This window comes from Neofelis nebulosa, chromosome 6, assembly GCF_028018385.1.
Source record: "Neofelis nebulosa isolate mNeoNeb1 chromosome 6, mNeoNeb1.pri, whole genome shotgun sequence".
Classification (NCBI taxonomy): domain Eukaryota; kingdom Metazoa; phylum Chordata; class Mammalia; order Carnivora; family Felidae; genus Neofelis; species Neofelis nebulosa.
This window is the reverse complement of record NC_080787.1, coordinates 37,097,659-37,121,158: the sequence shown is the minus strand read 5'-3', so window position 1 is coordinate 37,121,158 and position 23,500 is coordinate 37,097,659. Positions and strand designations below refer to the sequence as shown.

Genomic DNA, 23,500 nt, shown 5'->3' with positions numbered 1-23,500 from the left:
GGCAAAATTCTTGGAACAGACATAAAAGTAGTGGTTGCCAGAGGTAAGGGAGGGGTGCGGGACTGGCTACAAAGGGACACAAGGGAGTTTCTGGTGTGATAAAGTCATTCTGTATCTTGAATGTGGTGGCAGTTATATAACTGTATTTGTCAGACTTCACAGAACTGTACACAAAAGGGGCAATTTATTGTATTTAAATTATAACTCTTTTTTTTAAAGCTCCAAATGGAAACCATTAAAAAACAAAACAAAACAACCACTATAAAAATGACCACAAAGTGTCTGCATGCTGGAAGAGAAACCTCTTAAACAGGACCAGTAAAAACAAGGTCTACCACGTCATACACATATGCACATGTCCTCTTTGCCACCCCCTACCCTCTGACAGGCCCAGCAGAGGGCAGTTCCAAACAAACCATCGCAACCCCCATCCTTACCGGAAGCGTGACTGTCTTAGCATTGAAAGGAGGCACAAATAATACCCCACGAAGGACCTAGTACCTGAGAGCTATAAAGAGCTGGGAGAGGCCACAGAAGTTCCTTCCAACTGCAGGGGGAATGGCACTGCCCCTTCTTGTTCTTCCTTAGAACGAGGCTATCACACACTCTCCAGCAGTGCGCTCACCCCTGTCGTGACCGCGTTTATATCGTCTGCCTGGCTGTCCGTCCTGCGGCACTCACTCCCTCACGGAGGAAACGGAATTTTGCAGAGGCAATGAAAGTAGGCCAAGGCGACAGAGCACTCTAGTTACCGGGTGGCAGCCAATCACGGGCCCCTCCCCAGGAGCGTCTCACTGTGAGGTCAGGACTCAAAGCAGAGCCTGTGCCGTCAGCCTGCCCCCAAAGGGACTGACTTGTTGGGCTTGTTTTTCCACAGCCTTAACTTGAGGGTTTATGACTTGATACCCCAAATCAAGCTCCGTTACGCTGCGGGCCATTTCTCCTTCCACGGTTCTTACCTGGTCTGACCTAACCACCTCCTTGCTTCGCGTGCTGCAGGGTGGTGAGCCAACTCTACCTAACACAGGGCATTGACAATGAAAGCTCATAATCAACACCCACCACCCCCAACTGCTATGACACCCAGCTCCCTCCTCCCAAGGAACATCATCCTCTCCTTCCACTCAGGATCACAAACTTTAAAAACCCTTTCAAGGTTGTCTCTGATGGGAGCGGGGTGGGGTGGGGGTATACCTTTTGGTCTTCCATCCGCGGATACCAGCTTCTTTGTTTCTGCTGTTAACAAGAGCTCATAAGGATGCTCGTCCTCTTCCCTGGCTGCACTTCCCTGAATCCAGGGTCTCATGGCCAAGACCTAAGAGAGAAGACACCACAGAACTTCTCATGTGGGTGGCTAATACCAAGGCAGATTATGTTGAACAAATTCAAGATCCCTGGCTCCTTTTTCACCTGAGAGGAAGAAGGGGGGGGGGGTGGGGGCGGGAAGAGAAGTAAATAACTCAGTGTCACGTGAAACCACAACTGCTTTTCTGGATATGCACCTGCACCTCGAATCTCAATGGCCTTTGATTAAAACACTCCCCTTTCCTTACCTCATTATATCCTTCAAAAAGCCATTAATAAAATCCAAGATCCTTCCTTCTCTTGCCTCTCCCATCATAACAGTATTCTGCATGGTCTCTTTGGGTTGGATAGTAGCTTCCAAGCCGTTTTTAGCTATGGTGCATCACAAAAGCCTCCTTTCTCCACGATTCTTTCTTAATATGCACACATACTACCCCAAGGCTGGAACCCTTCCCACCTTCTCAGGAGGGAATCAAATGACTTCTGACTGACCCTGAATGACTGACCCTTACCAGAAACTAGAAACAAAGTGCTCTATTGGTCCTTCTCTATTTTTGTGAGCCTTTCTCCACAGGTCCTGGGGGTTACGGGGAAGTTTCTCTCAAAAGCCGGCTTCCTACTGCATTTATGGTAATACAAGTTTAAACTAATTCCACCCATCTCTGTTCTGAAAAGAGTCAAGTGGCTAGGCAGTATGAATTTCACTGCAGAAAAAGCAGCTCCGTCTATGGGGAAATCCCTGACCCAGGCAGCCAAGCGTCTCTGCTAAGAGAATTGGCCCAGCGCTGGCTCCTACACCTGCCAAGCGGGTCTAGGCAGCTGAGGGCCTTGTGGCCACAGCTGGTCATGGCACCCAAGGAGCCACACTTCCTCCTCACATCGAGCCAGAAACACCATCACCAGTGCTACAGTCACACTGAGAGAGGGAATGGAGATCCTCGATTTAGAGGACAATTCTGCCTCATCTGTTGTAAGAATCCAATGTGTTTCGTAGGCAAATTAAGAATAATCACATACCAGCTACTATGAGAGCAAGGCAAAGCACAAAATGTCCCCTTGAGCAGTTTGGCTAGAAGTGATATATTATGAACAGAGGGGTTCAGAGGGATTCCCACGTCTGCCTGACAAACAACGGTACCCTACGAATGTGACTCTTTGGCACATGCAGAAGCCTCTCCTTCAGGCATGTCCCACAGCTCACTGGAAATGAACCAGGTTTGTGATTCATCAGGGTTTTGCTTCTTGGAGATATAGCTCACTGTGTTACGGCCTAATGAGACATCAATGATTCCAGGAGCCTCAGACTAAATAAGAGACTGCGGCTCCTGCTTGTTAACAAGGCTGCCACTCTAAAGGCAGAATGATAGTCTCTTTCCGATATTCTGCTAGGCACAGCAGGAACCTCCACTTACTGAAAGCCACCTGGAAGCTAAAAGCTATTTCATTACAATGAGCCATTTGCCTGTATTGCTTAATTCCTTTTGCCTCTTCGTGGGAACACAATTAAGGGAACAAAGAGGGACCATTAAGCAGTTCATACAGTGTCAACTTAATACCACAGGCTTTACAGACAGGAATTTAGGTTCTTCAGGTTTACACACCCACAGCTATCACTGAGCTGGAGCCCTGGAAAGCTGAGACTGTAAGTGTTCTGGACACAGCGAGAGCACTCATATAGCCGCAGGCATGCTTCTCTGAAAGGTAGTTGACAGCTTGGATGCCCGGCCCATACTATCCTTCCTTCTCAAGCAGGACAGCTGATGACTTCCATGTGGAAAATCAGGCCCACTGGACCCACGTTCACTCTGTGCCTGCTCCCGGGCATGACAACCAGAAGCAAAAACCCAGCAAGTGCTAGAGCTGGGAGGGACCCGAACCATTACAGTCACAGCTAGAGAGCACCGAGCTCCAGCTCTTTCATTCTGCAGATGCCCAAACCCACTTTCCAGAGAGGTCTAGGGACTTGCCCAAAGTTATACAGAGAGCAAGCAGCAGAGGCAGGACCATAAAATTCACTTCCCCTGGTTCTGGACCAAGATGGTCTCATTTTTCCTGAGAAGGAGGACTTTCCATCCAATTTAGAACTCTTTCCTTCCTTCAGATATCTTGTGAGAGTCCCCTGCTCACATCCAGACAACTTCTACAGGGATCTCTTCCTCTTAGTCCTGGCTCCTGCCAGCTGTGGGATTAAAATCTCATAATAAAGCAATAGACTGCTTTTCTTGGAGCCTTCCTAACTCCCACTCAAGAAGTGGATTGTCGGGGCGCCCGGGTGGCTCAGTCGGTTGAGCGGCCGACTTCGGCTCAGGTCATGATCTCACGGTCCGTGAGTTCAAGCCCCACGTCGGGCTCTGTGCTGACAGCTCGGAGCCTGGAGCCTGTTTCAGATTCTGTGTCTCCCTTTCTCTCTCTGACCCTCCCCCGTTCATGCTCTGTCTCTCTCAAAAATAAATAAACGTTAAAAAAAAAATTAAAAAAAAAAAAAAGAAGTGGATTGTCACAGTGAATATGGCAGTAACTGATTTTCAACAGAAAAGATTCTGCTTTTTACTCAATTATTCCTTAATCTTTTCTCCCCTTTCTTCTAGGGCTGGCAGTAAATCAAAGCCAAAAAGCTGTATTCTCTGTTACATGGAAAGCAACATTTTTGCTGCAGAGAGAAGCTACTACCAGTCAGCACCTAACTGTGACCAACTGAATGACCGGCCGGGGTGTGGGCAGTTTTCTGGGAAGGGATACCATAGCAGCTGCAACTTCCCATGAAGGTTTCACACATCTGAACATAGGGAAGATCATGGTCAGTCTGATGCAGCTGGCAGCCCATTTGGTGGGGCAAAAACATCTCAACGTGTGTGTGCACGTGCATGTGTATGTGTTTAATTTCTGGAAGCCAGTTTCATGACCTGGTAGTTAATCTGATAAGCTCTTCTGGAGCCAGCTACACTCAGCCTCCCTCCAAGGTTTCTATGGGTCATCTCAGTGACGAGCCTCAGGAACAGGACACAAACACTGAAGCAGATTGTCTGCCAAATAGAAGTCTAAACTATGATGAGCCAGCGCCTCCTAGGATATGAGGTGTAGGGTAGTAAAGTTTTGGCAGTATAAGAAATAAAGATGGTGAAGATTAGAGTCCACTTTTGGAGAACACCTATTCGTTCACACGACAAACAGAATCTGCCTTGATCGTCGCAAGGATAATGGCCCATATCACATCACCTCTGTATTTAGGTACTTAAAATCACTAAGCAAGCAAAGTCAGGGTTCTCATGGTCTTCTAACTTCTGACTGCCGTGGTCCAACTGACCCAGAATTCCAGACTATTCAGAAGCAAGTCCTAGAAGTATCTCAGAGTCTCCCACCCAGGAGAGAAATGGAGATTTCTCCCCCTATCTCTTGACACCGTTATTGACAAATTATATGCTCTAAAAAGCCCTGGGAGAACAGAAAGTCCTTGTTATCTAATATTTAAGAGCCTTGCTCTTATCCTTGGGTATTAGGAATTTTAATCCAAGTCCTTGTTAAAGAGGTGGCATAAGGCATTCATAGAGACCTAGCCCCAACTGAATATGCTCCATATTACCAGGTTTTCCCTTATAAAAGAGAGTAATGAAGCAAATCTCTATATAAAAACATGCAGGGATTTGTTCCATGCATTTCTACCTTCTAGCAATGTATTATTATTACCCTAGAGGCTGTAATTCTAGAGACCTCTTACTTGAAACATGATAATAAGCATTTTGTAATTAAGGGATAGAAAGAAACAGGGACAGAATTTATACCTAGCATAAAAATCTTCCCCTATTTCCAACACTGACTTTTACATTCTTAAAAGTGCTTCCTTGTATTTATACATTTTGTGAAACTAAAGCCATCCTTCTGGTTCCATGTGCTCGTATTAGATAAAAGACCCTGTCTCACAGGATGGTCTGTGGCAGTACAAGAAAAAAGTTAACTCTGACTTCTAGGGATAAAGTAATGAGACTTAACTGACTAGTTTATATTACCTGCTTTTTAAGTGAAAGAACAACAGGGTATTGAACGAGCTATAAAATAACAAAATTACATAATACTTTGAATCAGTGCTGAATAAACATGGTCTCTGAATGGTGGCAAGTATTAAAGGGACATTCCGAAAATGAAAGATCATGGAAAATATGATTTTCTTCATATAACTAACCCCGTGAGAAGGTACAACTATTTGCCTCACGATAAGATTTCTTTTTTAAAAAGGTAGACTAGTCTCCTCAAATAACCTTCTTTCTTTGATTCCTCCCACCTCCACGAATCTTGCTTCTCTTCTAATTGAGCCTTTATGACATTTCCCATGTTTGTCCTGGTGGATTCTTCATGTGAAAGGAAGAAGGAAAATGTGAAAACAGAAAGACGACTTTTGGGGCAGAGTCACCAAAGCTCGCTAATATGACGCAGTCTACAGACAGTGATTAGGGGCAAAGTCTACGTTTTGGATCAAAAGATGACACAGGCACGAAAGCAGAAAGGCAAACCGTGCAGACACTGGAGCCAGGAGAACTGTGCGTGGTTTACTCTCAATGTGCAAGGCAGACGGGTAACTGGCCTGTCTGCCAGACAGCTCCGTTAAAATTCTTTGCTTACTACTTAAGTGAGTTTGAAAGATCTTGTTCCAGATTACTGATGTGCACAATACAAATGTACTAATCCAAAGAGGCGCTAAGAGAATGAGAAAGCAGAGTCTTCTTCAAGCACACATTGATGGACCTTCCGAAACCTCGTGCTTCAGTGACCCTCTACCTCAGAAGCTGTCAATGGAAAATACTTCTTATCTATACGGTCTTCCTCCTCTTCATCAGGTGGTGGCTTTGCTGGAGGCGGTGGACGTTCCCTCTGTAGAAGAGAAAAAGTAAGTATTTCATGATCTCTTTTTTCAAGTACCCAACTTGTTGATTTATTCTTATCTTAGCCCTTGGAAATGAAAAAGAATAATGTAAAGAACTCCCCCGAGAGACTAAACTTAAGGATCAGTATTTAAACAGATAGCTTAGTATTTGCACGTGCACACACACCCCACCCCCAGCACAAAATTCAGTCAGCACACTCCTTACTTTTTGATGTCTGTAGCAGAGATTATACACTTTTTTCATATTCTAGACCACAGTGAGAAATATCAGCACTGAAACCACACAACTGCCTAGCCAGAAAATGTCCTTCATAATACTAATAAAACTCTAGCCTAGGAAAACCAGTCAGCTGTCAGTCTATGTCAAAAAGAGGAAATAGTAAATCCAGAGAATCACCTTGTCAATGAGTTCTAACAAACCAAAGCTACCAAGGAAGTAATGAGGAAAGGAATCAAGGACAAAAACACCAATTCCTGCTCAAACTTTAATGCTACCCCCAATCTTTGGTTTATTCCCCAAAGCTCTGAACTGGTCTCTTATCCTTGGTCACCTCCTTCAATGATTACTATTATGTATCATTAGTATATGGAAACTTTATTTCTTTTTAAAATTTTTTTTTACTTAGAGAGAGAGAGAGAGAGAAAGAGCTGGGGGAGGGGGGGAGGGCGTGTGTACACACAGGAGAGATGCAGAGAGCGAGGGAGACAGAGAGGGAGAGGGAGAGGCCCAGCATGGAGCCTGACACAGGGCTCTATCTCACGACCAGAGATGATAACCTGAGCTGAAATCAAGAGTCGGACACTTTAACTGACTGAGGCACCCTGGCACCCCTGAAAACCCGATTTCATCTCAGCCCATTTAAAAAAGGAATATTTGTCAGTTACCTGTCCTAGAGCAAGGATTGGCAAGCTCCTTCTTAAAGGGCCTCACGGTAAATATTTTAGGCTTTCCAGTCAACTCTGCCATCGCAGTACAAAAGTAGCCATAGAAAACATGTAACAGAATGTGGCTGTGTTCCAATAAACCTTTATTCACAAAAATGGGCTGCTATGTGTGGGCCGTACTTTGCCAATCCCTGCCCTAGAGCAAGAAACACCCTGAAGCAGGGATCAGTTAGGTCGAGGGTAGACAATTTCAGAAACACATACAATCTTTGGTGACAGAAAGCTGAAGAGAGGTTCGCCATTGTACCTGCAGTTACTGTCAGCATCGTTTATAGTGCAAAGTCCTAATCATGTTTCATAACCAACATTCCTACAGGGAAAGGAGTGGGAACCTGAAATGGGAACTGGCTTGCCGGCTCATTCCCTGGCTTGTACATTAGTTCACTGTGTTGCTAGAACAGCAGTATTTTTTAAAAGTCAGAGTGGAGGCACATGCTGAATTACAGGAGAGTCTCAGAGAAGTCTGCACGATGTCTCCCATATCTCAGGAGCCGCCAGGGTCAGTTAGCATTTGGCATCCATGATCTCTCTCCGTTAAAATGTGCTTCAGCACTTGGTATTCTAGCTTCATAAATCAGTCATTCCTACAGTCCCTGGAACCAGATGGATCCCCAACGGCAACAACTTCAAAACAGGTTCGTATTTTCAAGCCAAACAAAGCTTTTAGATGAGATTTCCCACTGCGTCCTGCTTTCCCCACCCGTCTTTACTCCAGAAGTGCAGAAACAACCTTGGTCCCTTCCACGTGCCACCTTGTAAGGAGGGGAACAGCAAAAGGAGCAGGCCTGTAATCTACACCAATTATCCAACCTTGGGACAAAAATACCCGTGGAAAAACAAAATGATACACAACGACCGAAATGACCCATCCTAGAACCCTTCTCAAGACTAGAGGAGCCTAGAAAGGACGATACAAACACCTCTTGCACAAGAAGTGGCCACCAGGGACACTGGAAGAAAAGAGAGGCAGCAGCCTCTTTTTTCTAACGTGAAAACTTTGGCCCAGGGACCTGTAAGTACAGAGCTGATTTATACACACCATCCACTGCATGTGTAAGATGCCGAACAGTCCCTTGGCCACAGTTAATTACCAAGGGCCAGGAAGGTAGTGGCACAGTCACCACATACTCAAGGAAAAATGGCAAAGCATGCACTCGAAGAGGCATCAGTTTCTACTTAGCAAGACCATCGATGGATACATTCCTAGAGTGGGATGGAACAAAGAGACTATAAATCAGTGGCTAAGCCCGCAGGAACTTGGTTATTCAAAGCTTTCTTCCCTAACCCTGTGTTCTTCTTGTAAAGCCTCTAGCTCCCTCTAATGGGCATCACCTGTAAGTGCCACAAAGCAATGCCTTCCTCCACAGGTGGATTTGCTCAATTCCTTGTACCTAAGGCGAAAGTGAGACCAACCAGCTCTGTCTACAGAAGCACCATGCCAGAGGTGCTTGGCATATGTGTGTGCTCCCACCACTCACAAGGAGTTGAATTAGCCCTTGATAATACCTACTACTCTGGTGGGCTTTTCCAAAATCCATGCAGAAACGCTGGGACTATTCTAGGACCACTCTAGGAGCCTAATGAAAAAGAACACTTAGAAGCATCAGGCCCATTCCCAGAGAACATCTGAAAAACCCAAAGATCACCTAGGAGCCAAAGGCTCATCAAAACGGTCATAAGGCAAATTTAGACCAAAAGGGAAAAGTCAGCCTCTCCAACAGGAAGAAATGATATACACCTGGAAATATGCCCCAAGCTGGGAATTACTGGGATTCTATTAGAGCAATGGCCAGTTTAGTAAAAGTGCGGTGCTCAAAACCTCAAACTATTGTGCCTGGCCATGTAGGAAGGAAGTTCCATGGGACTGCTGATTGAGGCTTGTGGGCTCAGAGGAAAACTGTGAGGGAGAAAAAGGTAATAAAAAAAATTATTTTTTTTTTTTAAGAGAGAGAGAGAGAGAGAGAGAGAGAGTGAGTGCAAGCAGGGTGGGGGGGGGAGGGTGGCCAGGGTGGGGTGGGGTGGGGAGAGAGAGAGAATAAGATTCTCAAGTAGGCTCCACACTCAGCATGGAGCCCGACATGGGGTTCAATCCCAAGACCGTGGGATCATGACTTGAGCCAAAATCACGAGGTGGACACTCAACCAACTGAGCCACCTGGGTGCCCCGGAATAAAAAGTCTTGAGAACAATGTACAAGAGTGGAAGCAGAAGTACCAGAGAAAGAAGCAGTAAGATGGCAAGGTGGACCTTGAGAAGAAAAGGCTGGGACAAATAGGAATGTCACATACTAACATATGTGATATCTGATTAAGCCTTGCTACGACCCTGCTGAGTGCAGAATCTGTCCAGGTCCAAATCGATAACGTGTCGACGGCAAATGGAAGGTGGGAATGCACTCAGGGCAGGCAACAGCTTACTTCAGTGAGCTCTTTCACTGTGGAACTGCTCTCCAGAGAGAAAAGTAACAATATAGAGCAAAGACCCCAGGGACAGAAGCAGCAGTAGGCTACGCAGAAATAAAATGCTTCTAAGGCCAAAATGTGCCCTAAGGCCAAAAACTAATAGAACGATGCAAACATGTTACATCGAAAACCAAAATTCTACCTCAAGGCGATCTGTATAGTTAACCACACTAAGCAAGAGGAAGATGTGGCCGAGCCCCAGGAGAAGAGGGGAGCAGGATGCAGGCCTCTGCCAAGGGAGCCGGCACTAGGGGCACACTCCCTCTCCCCGCGCCCCACCGAAGCACAGGAGGCCGACAACACAGCGCCCGTCTCGTTGCGGGGTCCCCGGGCCACATACAGGCCTCACTCCAGCAGCTTTCACTCCTGCTGCCTCGGCCTCCTTGCTCATCGAGTCCCGGTCAGACGATCGCCCACTGGCCATGCTGTCCAACGAATGGCAGGAGACAGCATTGTAGAGCGCCTCGTAGGGACCCTCCTCTTCAGCGTTTGTGTCAAAATCAATGATCAGTTCGGTCACTGCTTTCTCCACGTCACCTGAACAGGTTAGAGAGCAAGAGTCAATGGATGAGAGCACAATCTCAGATTTCCAACCACTACAACCACCCAGAGCCCCTCATCAACCTGAACTTGACAAACAATAACCAAAAGCAGTAAACTACTTTGCTCCACGGGTAGGAGAAAAGCATGACAGTGTGTGTTAGAAAAGGGTTTCCTTGAGTTTCAGTTGCTCTTTATACCCTGACACTTACAAGAGATTTTTCTCTAATTCAACATGGCAAATCCTTGACATCTATGAGAGACACCTCTCAAGACCTTTATAAATTCCCAGAACCTCAATACCGTGATAGAATAAACTTGAACCATAAAATGTAGCAAAGTGTAACTGGAAACTTAAGTAATCCTTTAAATTCTTAATAAAAACCTCCCTGTGCTCTAGCAAAATAGAGGACCGTGAAGCCTTTCTGACATGGAGGCACTGTGCAAGGTTAAACTCACTCACCAGAGAACTACAAACCTCAGAGTACCTGGGATCCAAATTTGTGACTCTGAAAAATCACCTACTGTTATGGACCAGCGATCTCTGGGTCTCTGGCAAATAGTCAAATTGTAATCGTAAAATCCTTGAAGGCCAAGAGCTTAGTGAACTCCTAATCCCATTACTAGTGGATTATGAGGTCAAGAAAACAAGTGGGGTGATGGTGGAGGTGGGAGTAGCAAGGACTCCACAGTAGAGACAGGCTGAGCACCCTTTAACCTTATACCTCTGCTCTCCTCTGAAAAATCCCTTTCCCTTTTCAGTGTGTGGCTTTGTTCCATTCCTCCAGCCTCCTGGCTTTCTTTACTGTGCTCGTATCTGAGGGAAGGTGTCAATCAGTACTTTGTCCTTCTCACTCATCACACCTACGACCCAAAAGGCTGCTCAGTAAATCTGAGGAGGTGGATTGTAGCTAACGACAGAGAGGCTGGACTGTCTAGGGAGTGCCCACACCACATTTGTTGGCCAAGTGACATATTACCAAAATCTGCCGCGTCCACATCTATCAACCAGTTGATACTCGTTCAATATTTAACGTGGACCAACTATGCTCAAAGCATGACAGTGTGTGTTAGAAAAGGGTTTCCGTGAGATGTGAATTCACCTGGAGATCATCCCACCTACAACACGTCCCAGAAGAGACCTCACAGAGCCAAGTGTAAAAGTGGAGAATCAAATAAAGTAGGAAAGAAGAGGTCCAAAGTCAAAGGCCTAAGCTATGTCCAGTAAAAGTTCATATACTAGCTGGAAAACAAGACATTTGGATACGAGTTTATTAAGTGCTCCCAACCCCCTGAAATTATTACTTAAATGAAGATGCTTTCATTCTACCAAAGCCCATTCAACTCTTCAAGCCGAGAGCACCTGCGCTGGCAGAGAAAAGCCACCTTACCCTGAGATTTCTGGGGTATGGAGTCCATACTGGAGACGACAGGTCCCTGGGATGTGGGGGTTCTATCTGCCTCTTTTGCGCTTCTTTTTCCAGTCATGTGATCTACACGGAAAGACAAAAACAAAAAAAAGCTGCACCAAATACAAATGCTGTAGTTTGGCCAGTGTGTGCCCTGGTCGCCCCAACAGGCAGATGAACTGATACCTTCAATCAGTGCTGCTATCTGCTGGCTCTTTTGAGAAGGCAGTTCCCGGACAGTGTCTAGGGCAGTCAGTCCACGGTTATCTTTTATGTTGACATCAATTCCTAGAAAGGCATACCAGGTGGACCAGGGGAGTGAGCAGTTTCAAGTCAGCCTCAAAGAAGGTCAAATTCCAGGACACCCAATGCCCCGAGTAGCATGATCAACATTTTTCATCCAAAGCTATTTTAATCCAGCTATCCAAGAACACTTCGTACACTTGCAATCAATCAGTGGAGACAGACATACATTGGGTTTGAGTGCAGCCAGCAAAAATCCCCCTCTGGGGAGGCTAGGGAGAAACGACCCCAACCCTGGCATGCTGTGTAAACAAGAGCGCTGCCGACCTCTCACCTGCAGCCAGCAGGATTTGCACCACATCGGTCTTGCCAAACAAAGCAGCCTCATGCAAAGCACTGCCCTTCTCCGTCTGGAAAGCAAACGAGAGCGCAGAGCAGCATGTCGTCAGAACAGTGACCCAGGTTTGGCGTGGCTCCACACGACAAATGGGACATGGACAAGAAGGGACGGGAAAATAAAATAAACCACACAAAGTTCTCTGTCATTATCTTTCCCACTTTTCTTGTCTGGATTCCGAAACCACAATCGTGGCCCATATGCAAAGTGTATCTGAAGTGCCACCATCAGGCCACACGTAAATAACTGCACAGCGACTCTTGGAGCCACCTATTGGTGAAACTCCTCAAAAGTCCACCTTCCCGGGTGGAAGGGATAATGAGAAGAAAAGTACATGGGGCAAAAAAACCACCTTAACTTCACTCGTGGTTTGGTCAACGTGAAGCCTAAGGAACAGCCATTCAACCGAATGGAGAAAGCTAACACCACAGGGAAATGCTAAGTCTCCCGTTGGCAAGATCAAGTTGTGGGACTTTGCAGGAGGCAAGCGCTGGCAGTGGGAACACCTGTACAGGAAGATAATGAAATTTTTCTGATTTTCAGAGAGAGTCCACAAGCACATCTTTTCAGGGCATAATGACAAGATATTACCCCTGAAAAGAAAAGAAAAGAAAAGAAAAAAAAAAAAAAAGATACCAGACTCACTTGAGGAGTCTGTCTCTGAAGTGTCACATCAGAATGAGTCAACAAATGGAAGCATCTGACACGTGGGGTGAAACGTGCTAAATAAGAACACAGCCCAGCAGCATGGTACTTGTGCCTTTTCCAAAACGACTAGGTCCCCTGGGCCCGGGGGTATGTCCACCCCGCTACCTGGTAGTTGCTATCCATGCCGGCGTCCAGGAGGACCTGGACCACGGCTTTGTGGCCGTTCCTTGCTGCCAAGTGCAGGGGGGTGTGCTTCTTAGTGTTGCAGCTCAAGAGGTTGGGGTGCGCGTTCAGGAGCATCTTCACCACCTCCAGTCTCCCATACAGCGCCGCCAGGTCCAGCGGTGTCTCGAATTTGTTGTTGCGCATGGTGGGGTCTGTTAGCTCCTCTAAAAGGACCTTCACCACCTCCGTGTGGCCGTACTGCGCTGCACAATGCAGGGCCGTCTCGTTGTCGTTGTTCTAAAGAGTTAACAGGCAGATGACATCAGAAAGGTAACTGGCCGACTGGCATACAACTGGGGCAATCACACGTAAAACCACTGAAGTTTAAATGAGAAAAACAGCAGCAATATTTGGGGACTACTAGGTGTCAGAACCCAGACGTACTCCCCGGCCAACAAGCCCGACCGCTCCAATCAGCCACGTTGTGCCCCGGTGACTGCCAGAGGGGAGCTGTCACCTGCTCCCGCATACAGCCTCCTCGTGTGTGCCATGAAGGAGGGGTCTACAGATTGGAAGGAGAGTGAACTAGGGCGTGTGGAGGGCCTCGGGCAGACGCCCTGGTGCCCGTGAATACCAACCATATCACTGCCATTGACTCATTCTAAACTTCAACTGGCTTTACAGTTGATATTCAGTCAACCCTGTAGTTCGGATTCTGGATTCGTTGATATCCACTGCCTTACAAACAAGCTTTTTTGAAAGAGCTTGTCATCTGCATAGCTCCTTGCATGCAAATCAAACAGCCAACGATCACAGTAACAGAGCAGAGCACCAAAAATCACTCTCAAGGTATCAGCCAACAGCCATTTCCAGGGGAGGGAGGCACTTGAGCTCAGTCCCAGAGGAACATGGGGCCCGATGTCGCCCTGTGCCTGTGCCTACTCCAGGAGCCTGCACCAATCAAAGCATGCGGAATCTACAGTGCAGGGAAGTATTTCTTATGTCAGAAAGATTCAATCAGGCCCCGGAATGTTTTATGAGAGGTGCAAAATATTCAAAGTTGTAACATGGCCGTCCGTTCAAACTCACAACCCCCATGGTCCTTAAATGCCAATTTTGCGTCAAACTAAAGGTAGAACCTGGGATGAAACGGGAGAAGTCTGTGCTTCATCGATCATGAGAAGCAAAATGTTAATCATTCCAATTGTGCTTTTTCTTTTACCACTACTGACAATATATAAGTAGAGCAGGAATAAAGTAATTTCCATGACCTCTCCTTTTTTAGATGCACTAATAAAATAATTCTCCCACAAGATTTTGAGATTCCTAAATTTATCCAGGAGGCTGCTGCCACCTTAGGGAAACAAAGCTTATGAGGTGGTGTGTCCAGTAAGTCAATATTGTGCACCTTTCAGTGATCAAAAGATAAAAACGAAATGTTTCCACAACTTCTTTAATTCTATTAATTACATTAAAAGTAACAGACCAGGAGTTACCCAAACACGCATGCAATTCCATCTGCTTTTGATCTGGCATTTGACTGCATCATTTTTTCCAGCTACGCCAAGTGTACCAGAAAGATCCAGAGGTGCTGGGACCGAGGCCCCAAAGGGCCAGAATGATAGCAAAGAAAAATTTTTTAATGAAATAAGGACAGATAAAGTGATAGCAGGAGGCACATGCAAAGATAAATGCACACAGATAAACAGAAGAAGCAGCACTGAGCCCAAACACAGCTCGAGGAGATTAGCAGCTGAGTGCAGACAGCCTTCACTGGCCACAGGACACAGCCAGTTAGCAATGGCCTCCTGTGATATAACTGCACCCAAGGGGCAGATTCCACGTCAACCTAAAACTCTGGAGGGAAGGGGAAACCGGGCAGACAGCCCATCTTTGGGGTTCCTGGTGACAACCGGTCACTAAGACACCCCATCTGGAGTGCCCATTTCCGACTGAGCGTGAGGCCCTGAGCCAACTTAGAGCTGTCGCTTCACTTTCTCAGGATGAAAGGCAGCTACATCTACAAAATGCACAGGAGCTTTCTTTTCAGTGGTTCCAGAGCAGAGTGGCAACCCAAAGAAGCTTTAAGAGGATTCGCAGGGTTTTACATCTCAAGATTAGCATGACAGCAGGGCCAAGAAAGTCAGCTTATTCTTATTAAAACTCCAATCCAGAAAAATGTGTTTACTCTGAAGCAGACACTGCTGTCTCTTTTACATCCAAGTTGTCTCCCAACAAGCAGAATAATCTGTCCTCAATTTTGTAAAGAGTATGCCATTAGAGCCTGAAGAACTCTAAGACTCTAAACTATCCAGCAGGAGGAAAAAAGAAAATCTGTTTGTTTGGTTTTTTTCAATATTTTTTCGCTAGCACTAAGGCAGCTACCACAAAGCTGCCTTACTGAAAGCAAGGTCTTGATCACTACCAAGCAAATTTCCTGCCTCTGTTAAAAATGGCCTAACCACATCTCTGCACAGTGTCATACTCAAATTCACACTGTAGAAAGCATCTTACTCATGCCTCAGTCTTGCCCGACACGGTCTGGTAACTATAATGCTCTTCAAGTCTGTGGTTACCCCATCTTTTGACTAGTGAACACAGGCCATCACAATGAGCTCTTCCTACCGTTTCCCTTTTGAGCCCGACAACTTTCAGGGCTGAAAGTCATTAAGTGTTGATTCATGGACCCCTAAGAAAGGGAGGGATTCCAAAGGAGAGCACAGACTCCTAAAGACCTGGAATCCTTCTCTTTCACACTCGGAGCATCTCACACACTCAGAGTTCCCAGAATCCTGTTACTATGTATTTGGACTGAGAAAGGAGACTAAGATCAAACACCCCAACTCTCCCCCAAAGTCTTTGCACAAACTCTCCATTCCTGCCCATCTTGAGACTCATTCTCATTTCCCCTTGCTATACTCAGTATCTCTAAGAAAAAAGATCCCAATACCCTTTACATACGGAGACCCCATTTAATGTGTAAATCCATTATATTTATGTGCCATCTACATAACATACACATAAACTACAAGCAGCAGATAACTATATAGAAACATTTCCATGGCTTTTCTCCTCTTGAACTATTCCAAGCCATCACTTCCCAGTGCTTAGACTACAGCCCAACTGTACTCTTGTCCATGGTTGATAGATACTTAAGTTAGAAACACCTAAGCTTCAGCTCTCCATAGCAACAATGGTATAGGTCCCAGAAATAGACCAAAATTGGAACAGAAGGACAAACTGAGCCTACTGAGATTTAGAAGACACAGGACAAACATGAGAATTGAGTCGCCGTGGAAGAAGAGCTAGGTTTACTCTGTAGTGCTCTGGAAGGCAGAACTCTGACAGACAGATGGAAGGTTTAGGAAGACAGTTATCAGCCAAGCATAAGAAACCAAACATCAGTGGCATCCAAAAAGAGGCAGCCAAGTAGTAAGTCTGTTACCAAGAGAAACATACAAACAAACAAATAAAACAAGGGGTAGATGGCTCATCTTTCAGGTGAGAGAAAAGGATTTCTGCTCTGGATGGCAAGTTGGCCTAGATCAGGGCTTCTCCAACTGGCTTCGTTCTGGAATTACATGGGAGCTTAGAAGTAACTAAGTCCCACCCCAGACTTGCCAAGGTAGCACCTCGGAGGGTAAAGCCGAGGAAGACTATTATTAAAAAGCTTACCAACCTAGCAGGCGCCAACTTGACCAAGCAATCATCTATCATCATAAAAAGTGAGATAAACTTTTTTATCTCACACCATGTGCCTTGTGACGTGAAGCACTACAAAGGAAGGAATATAACATCACTCCTGTGGCATTCCTGCTATAACTGTATAGCTTGAATCTAGTCATGAGGAAATAGGAGACAAATGAAAACTGAGGGAAAGTCTACAAAATGACTGGTCTATATTCTTCAGAACTGTCAATGTCACACAGGTCTCTGGGCAATGGGTTAGTGTGTTCGGCTATTAACTAAAAGGTAGGTGGTTTGGTCCCACCCAGGGATGTAATGTTTGCAGTTCAAAAAAAGTCCATGTCGTGAAAGGCTAAGAAGGACTGAGGCATTGTTCCAGATTATGTATGATCCTGGACTGGATCCTGGACCAGGAAAAAAAATTGCTCTAAAGGACATTATTGAGGGAACTGGTGAAATCTGAACACAGATTCAATATCAGATACCAGGATTGTATCGATGTTGAATTTGCTGAATTTAACAACTGTACTGTGGTTATACAAGTGAATGCCCTTGTTTTTTTAGGAAATACAGGCTGAAGTATGTGGGGTTAAAGGGTCATGATGTCCATGACTAAATATCAACTCATCAACTACAGCAACAATATACATATGTATTTGAGAGAGAGAAAATGTGCATGCAAATGTGACAAAATGTTAAAAATTGGTGAATTTAGCTGAGGAGTATAATGCAGCTTGTGGCAATGTTTTATAAGTTGAAATGTTTTTTCAAGACAAAAAGTTTTCTAAAAGCTTGCTAGGTGATTCAGATGCAATCAGACAAGCTGATCAGAATGTGAATGAAGACAACTGGTCGAGACAACTTTCGGGTCTCTTCCGGCTCTAAATCTCAATTATTTTTAAGTGTACAGAAAAACAGACCTATCCTAAAACTAATTTGACTGTTGCTCACCTTATGATACTCAGATTAAGTTAAAGTTGCTTTAAAAGGAGCAAATGAACAATTTTAACAGTTCTAACTGCTAAGGATGACCTACATTCTGGACTGGTTTATGCTGACTTGCTGAAAACAAAAGGCTCCCTATGTCGAAGAGGAAGATGAAACCTCATGAAAACTACCTCTGCTCCCAGGAAAGGCACCTGAGACTTAATTTCTACAGGTGTCTGATGAGACTTCGCACACAAATGTACTTTCACAAAACAATTCCCAGAAACAATCCAGGTCAATAAAAACCCACTGAACCAGGATAAGAGCCAGGGAGGTTATATTTAAACTAGCTCAAGGAGAGTTTGCATTCGTAGCAAACCCCAAACAGCTTTATCCCTTAATGCAGTACACATCATTTGGCCCTTGGGCGGGGGCAGGGGGGGGGGGTGGTGGAGGGAGGGAGGCAAAGGCCAGTATTTCCAAAAAGAGAAGTTATGTTCTTATTCCATTTAGACCAATTTTCTTTTATGTGTGGGAAATCAAGGGATAAGAAAATGTGCTTTCAAGAACCAAAGACTTACCCTTTAATCAGAGCTTTATAAAAGCTAACTGAACTAACCACTGGGTGGGAAAACAGTCACTTCAAGGTGCCTCACCACAAGACAAAACCCTGAAGAGACTGAGTGATGTTTCATTAAGCATCAATCCATGAGTAACAAAGAATAAATTCCAAAGTGCCGTTTCAGAATATTACTAGTTACCAGATAGTTTTACTTAGTATACATTATCTTACTTAAACCCCAAAACAATCCAGCAAGGTAGATGGTATACCCGACTTTACAGAAGAGGACACTGAGACTCACAGAAATTAAGTAACTTATTTAAGTCAACAAAACCAGTAAGTGGCAGCATGGAATTCAAAGTCAGGTCTGACTTGAAAGATTGTGACCTTGACCCTTCAGAGTTTTCTCTACTATACCATGTCCAAAAAAAGAAGAAAACTATGATAGGGCACCTTCCTATTTTGAAAATTAGAAAGCAGAATTTAGAGACAGTGGGCCAAACAAAAGTTAATGTGTTCCACTACCCCAGATCAAATGCTGCTTCTCCACCATCAAGGCCCAACAGCTGAAGAAAATGGCCCATAGAGGCTGCCTGGATCCAGCCCACAGGGAGCTTTGTTTGCTAAATCAGTATTTCTCAAAGAATATCTGCCTTGCATTGGAAATGTATAGAAGTACCTTATGTTTCCCTTCCCTGAGGCTATTGTATTCAGATCAAGTGAAAGGCAGCTACTGTGAATAATGCACTGACTCAACCAAACTCCAGCCTGATGCCAAAAAGCAAACCTCACCTGAACGAAAACTCGGCTCAAAACCAGCAGGTGAGAGCACGGAGAGAGGCTCACCATCGCCAACCCACAAGCTCTGCCTCCCGCCCGAAGTGGTGAGGGCCGGAGGGGCCGGGCAGTTCATCACCAAGCATACCGAACCATTACTCGCCCTGGCCTCACAGGAGGGAGACTCGAGGCCAGTGTCCTGCTTAACCCTACGACTTCATTTCCTATTTTGGAGCCCTTCCAACAGCCAAGAATGACCAAGCAGCGAGAGAAGCTAATGGCTGGGGAGAAGCAACTGAGGCTTTAAAGTCCCAGGCAGAAATGCACAAACTCAAGGAAACGAGGAAGGAGTTGTGATAGCTTTTAAGAGTAAAATGGAGTCACTGTGCCCCTGTCCCCAACATCTCCACTACCAGCTACTGAAAATGAGATTCCACTTCAAAACAAAGAGAGAAAACAGACTGAAAATTTTTTTCATCTAACAAGTACAATTTAATCATTTTCTGTGCTTGTTATAAAGTAAGCTAATGTATTTGACATCTTGTCGTTGAATTTTGAATTCATTTTTGAATTTAAATGATTTTAGCAATCACAATGATGAATTATGCATATAATATGGTTCCTTCTATTTTCCCATTTTGGCCATTTCTAAGCTTTTCAGACATTCCGGGAAAATCACCCAACCTTTCCAGAATTAGCATGGGTTTTAAAAATAAAACCAAAACCCACTGAAGCTGCAATTTCCCATTCCCAGACAAGCCAAAAGCAGATGGGCTGAAGCAGACAAAGTCAGGGAGACGATGAGGAGCCTGAGTGGATAAGAGTGGAAGCCAGAGAGGACCAAAGAGGGGGTGCAGCTTGGAGAAATGATGCAGAGAAATCCTGGCAGCAAAGTACACACCTTGGCATTGATATAAGGGTCAAAGGGGCCGTACTTTTTGAATTCTTTGATCTCAAGAGCATTCTATAAAAAGGAGAGGAAAAGAAAATGTGATGATAAAGTGGATGAAATACATCAAAGCAATGCCCAGCCCTGAGGGGGCCCAACACAAGAACAACTTGGATGTGCCTTCTGGGTGCTTGGAAAGGAAGTTAATGGGGAAGGCAGCCTTAAGGGCACAGCACACATCACCCCCTCTTATCCAAGCAACCAACTGGAACCACATTAATGGCTTTTAAATAAATCAATGTGGTACTATGACCTAGATCCATTAGGTCCTTCAAGCTACTACAGACATCTTGCCCAATCCCTGCCCCACCCACCTGCCTGCCAGATACTCAAAACACCGGGCTGGTGTCCCACCTATCAACGGATACTCCAGGCGGGAGGCAGCTGTGAGCAGGACAAGCTAGCACACTCAAGTGGCTCAAAAATCCAAGCAGCTGTGTTCCAAGGCAAAAGTGAGCAAAGACAGGATTAGAAATGGTTGCCGAAAATTTCTTAAATGAGAAGGACTTTAATGGGTGACCAGATTTTTCAACATTGAGGAATATTAGTTAAAAGCAAACTTCCTTGTAAATTTCCTCCAGATAAGAGAAATTACAATCACTTTAGCCAGGAGGAGTAAAACTGCATTTAGCTTCTAAAGAGGCAATTCTAGAGACAATTTTCATTCCTAATGTTAGAAAACAAACATCCTCATTGATGATCTTAAATTTCTGTTGTTCACCTATCCAGAAAATTCAGCCCAAAAGGGGAAAGGGAAGCTGATGAACAGCTACACACGTGCAATCTCCAAATTGAGAGATTTGGGAGCATCGCTTTAATTTTCTCAAACCTCAGAGTGGAGGTGCCCTTCTCTGAGTCGAAGTCAAGCTCTTAACAGCTCCCTGAGAATATGCAGAGCTTTGCTGATAGATAGGCTCACAAGAATGATTTCTTATTTTTTGAGGAACAACCCTGATCTAATTCTATAGGTAATTTAACAACCTCCTCTCAGCAAAGTCATTAGGCAAATAGTCCTGAGCTTCCTGAGAGGAGTAGCATCTCTCCCATTCAAGCAACCAGGAAAAGAACCTGCTTCAGTTCAGAGCAGACAGGAAACCAGAATGGCTTGTCACACAGCGAAAGCCCGTCTCCTCTCAAATGGACACACAATCTCACATCCGAACTACAAGAAACGGTATTTTATGAGAGGATTGTCTAGAACTTGCATAATGCAAGTATAATTTTTTTATTTTCTAAGAATGATCTCTGCTTTGTCAAAGCATGGTCACTCTTAAATCCACATTACGGGACCTCATGTAACTAGTTTTCATTCTGTTGAATCACCTCTGACCTCCACTCAGATGTTTTTGTGAGCTCCTTTTTCAGCACCGGCACGAGGCCTTCCACCTCTGCCAGTTCTGATGTAGGTAAAACAGCAGCAAGGTTCACACAGTACTGAAGCACACTCGGCAGACTGCTGTTTACCGGCTAGAGTTGCACTGCCATGTTGATGGCATAAGCACAACTTATAATTAATTAAGCCTGCCAGTTTGGAATGGCCTCGAAACAATTTTGCAGGATTTGCATTATTTCCGATTTTGCACAGGAGGTATTTAGATTTTTATTTTTATAGCACTACACCAAATCTGCACGTTCAAACGCGTGTAAAGGACATCCTCGGGGGTATAAGATCCCCCTGATGCATTGGGAGAAGTGGTGCTGGCAGGAGGGGAACCATTTGTGGGGCCTGGAAGAGCTGGTTGCCTGAGCTGTACACACTATGGAACTGAAACAGTGCTGGGGCCAACGTCTGGCTGTAGCTCAATGGAAGAACGCTTCTCTTCCTTCCGACCTGCTCATTGACTCTGGTGTGTGAGGGCCCTTGATGGATGAGCAACCGCACTATCTGGGCATCTCCTTTCCAGGCTGCCAAGTGCAGAGGGTAACAGCCTTTAGAATCGGCCACGTTGGTCAGCGCGTCGTTCCTCAGAAGAACCTCAACCACATCCCTAGAAGGCAAAAATCAACTATGAGTTTGCAGAACCAACAGCTCTTTACATTTGTGCAGCACAAAGCCCTTTCACAGATACTCTCTCACGTGGCTGCCCTCTCTCTACCTGAGCTCATCACCCAGTCTCTTCCTTTTATGCCAGGAGCTACTTGTACAGCTGCTGATACGAGGCTGAAACACCTTCAGCTGAACTACAATGACTCATCACCTCCCCATCTATCTAGGCTTTCTAGACAATCCACCTATACTCCATTATTCTGAAAACATCTGGCCCCATTGTCTAATAAACCTTGCAATGTTTCCTTGTTTGTGATGTTTAAACAGCATTCACGGATAAAATTTACATAAAAGTAGTCGTGCAAGACAAATATCATTATTCACATTATTCAGAGCATTTAGTGATGTGGGAGCTAAAAGCAGGGAGGCAGAGCAGAATTAAAGTTGTTGTGAACATAAGCCAGACACATCTGGTATCATTTGATATGTCAAAGAAGAAGGACTTGGCTTTCTTCTTGGTGACACTGTTAATCAAGCTGATGCAAATGTATAATTACCCCCATGCACACGAGGTCAAAGAAAACCCCCACTGTAAATAACAACGGCATCTGGAGAGAAACTTGGCTAACAAGTTGCAGTCACTTAAGTTCAAGATTCACTTTAATTCAGGTCACCCCACTAGTTATGGGGGCAGGGGGTTCCACAGAGTTACTGTCAGCTTTGTCTAAGATAGCTACAGAAAAGACATAATGATCACGTTCAATATACTTTAGAAAAGTGTAATGTACAAGGGAACAATCATCACCTGTTTTTGGCACGTCAGAGTCAATTAGGCTGGGCCAAATATCACACAGGTGTTACAGAATACCTCAAGGTGGTAGGGCCCTGCTCCTTGCTCAGCAAAATCTAAAATGGTTCCAATAATCCCTCCTCATAAAAACTGAACCTCTATTTCTTATCTCCTGGAGTATGAAGCCTCAGACTCTCTATAACACCGTCTGTTCTGTTACACTTTGGTTTCCTTTCTTCCACATCCTGGCCGATCTACTCACTGCATCCACTACTGTGCCTGCCCCGGGGCTGAGCCTTCACATTCTCTCCCACTTGAAAGGCAGTGCCCTCTGGGAAAGGCTGCCAAACCATTTGAACCTATGTCATCTTCTCTCAGACTCCCCCTGAAGCACAGCTTCTCCATAAAACCTGCTGCACAAACCCTCCCCTCAACAACTACTACCAATACCTAAGAGAAGTAAATAGGCCATATGGTTTATGTATCTTTCCCCTTAAGAATGGTTCCTGTTGTCTACCAGGCCTACTTTATGAGGCAAGAATGGCAGGCAAGAAGACAGAGTAAATAACTAACTCCTTTAACAGAAGGGACCAGCCAATCTATTTTCAGTTTACAAAGGTACTGGTTACCTAACAGATTACCCAGCCCCTTTATGACCTGGCTGCCCCAAATGTGACCCTCATATTCAGGTCATTGTGTGGGACTGCACCATTTCAAAACAGAAAAGGACAAAGAGAAGAAAAAGGTAAAACTTAACCTTTGGTTGGAGTTTTTTGGGGGTAGAGTAGAGAAGGATGCCTAAATTATACACTGAAGAGAGACTTGGGAATT

General features: G+C 45.0%; 1 protein-coding gene across 7 annotated transcripts in view; it reads right to left on the bottom strand.

Annotated features, from left to right (window-relative positions):
• Window positions 1–23,500, bottom strand: part of ANKS1A (ankyrin repeat and sterile alpha motif domain containing 1A) — a 179,917-nt gene that overhangs the window by 86,297 nt on the left and 70,120 nt on the right. For 4 of the 7 annotated variants that reach the window (XM_058733644.1, XM_058733647.1, XM_058733642.1 and 1 more), the window contains exons 3-11: window positions 21,724–21,880; window positions 19,845–19,907; window positions 12,991–13,287; window positions 12,115–12,190; window positions 11,724–11,825; window positions 11,520–11,621; window positions 9,929–10,125; window positions 6,076–6,168; window positions 1,195–1,315 (exon numbers count right to left, since the gene is read on the bottom strand). In XM_058733644.1, the coding sequence (XP_058589627.1) occupies window positions 1,195–1,315; window positions 6,076–6,168; window positions 9,929–10,125; window positions 11,520–11,621; window positions 11,724–11,825; window positions 12,115–12,190; window positions 12,991–13,287; window positions 19,845–19,907; window positions 21,724–21,880 (1,208 nt within the window). Of the gene's footprint in view, window positions 1–1,194; window positions 1,316–6,075; window positions 6,169–9,928; window positions 10,126–11,519; window positions 11,622–11,723; window positions 11,826–12,114; window positions 12,191–12,990; window positions 13,288–19,844; window positions 19,908–21,723; window positions 21,881–22,931; window positions 23,094–23,500 lie in introns of those variants that run through there. The other 3 variants (XM_058733645.1, XM_058733648.1, XM_058733649.1) reach the window with 2 other exon arrangements.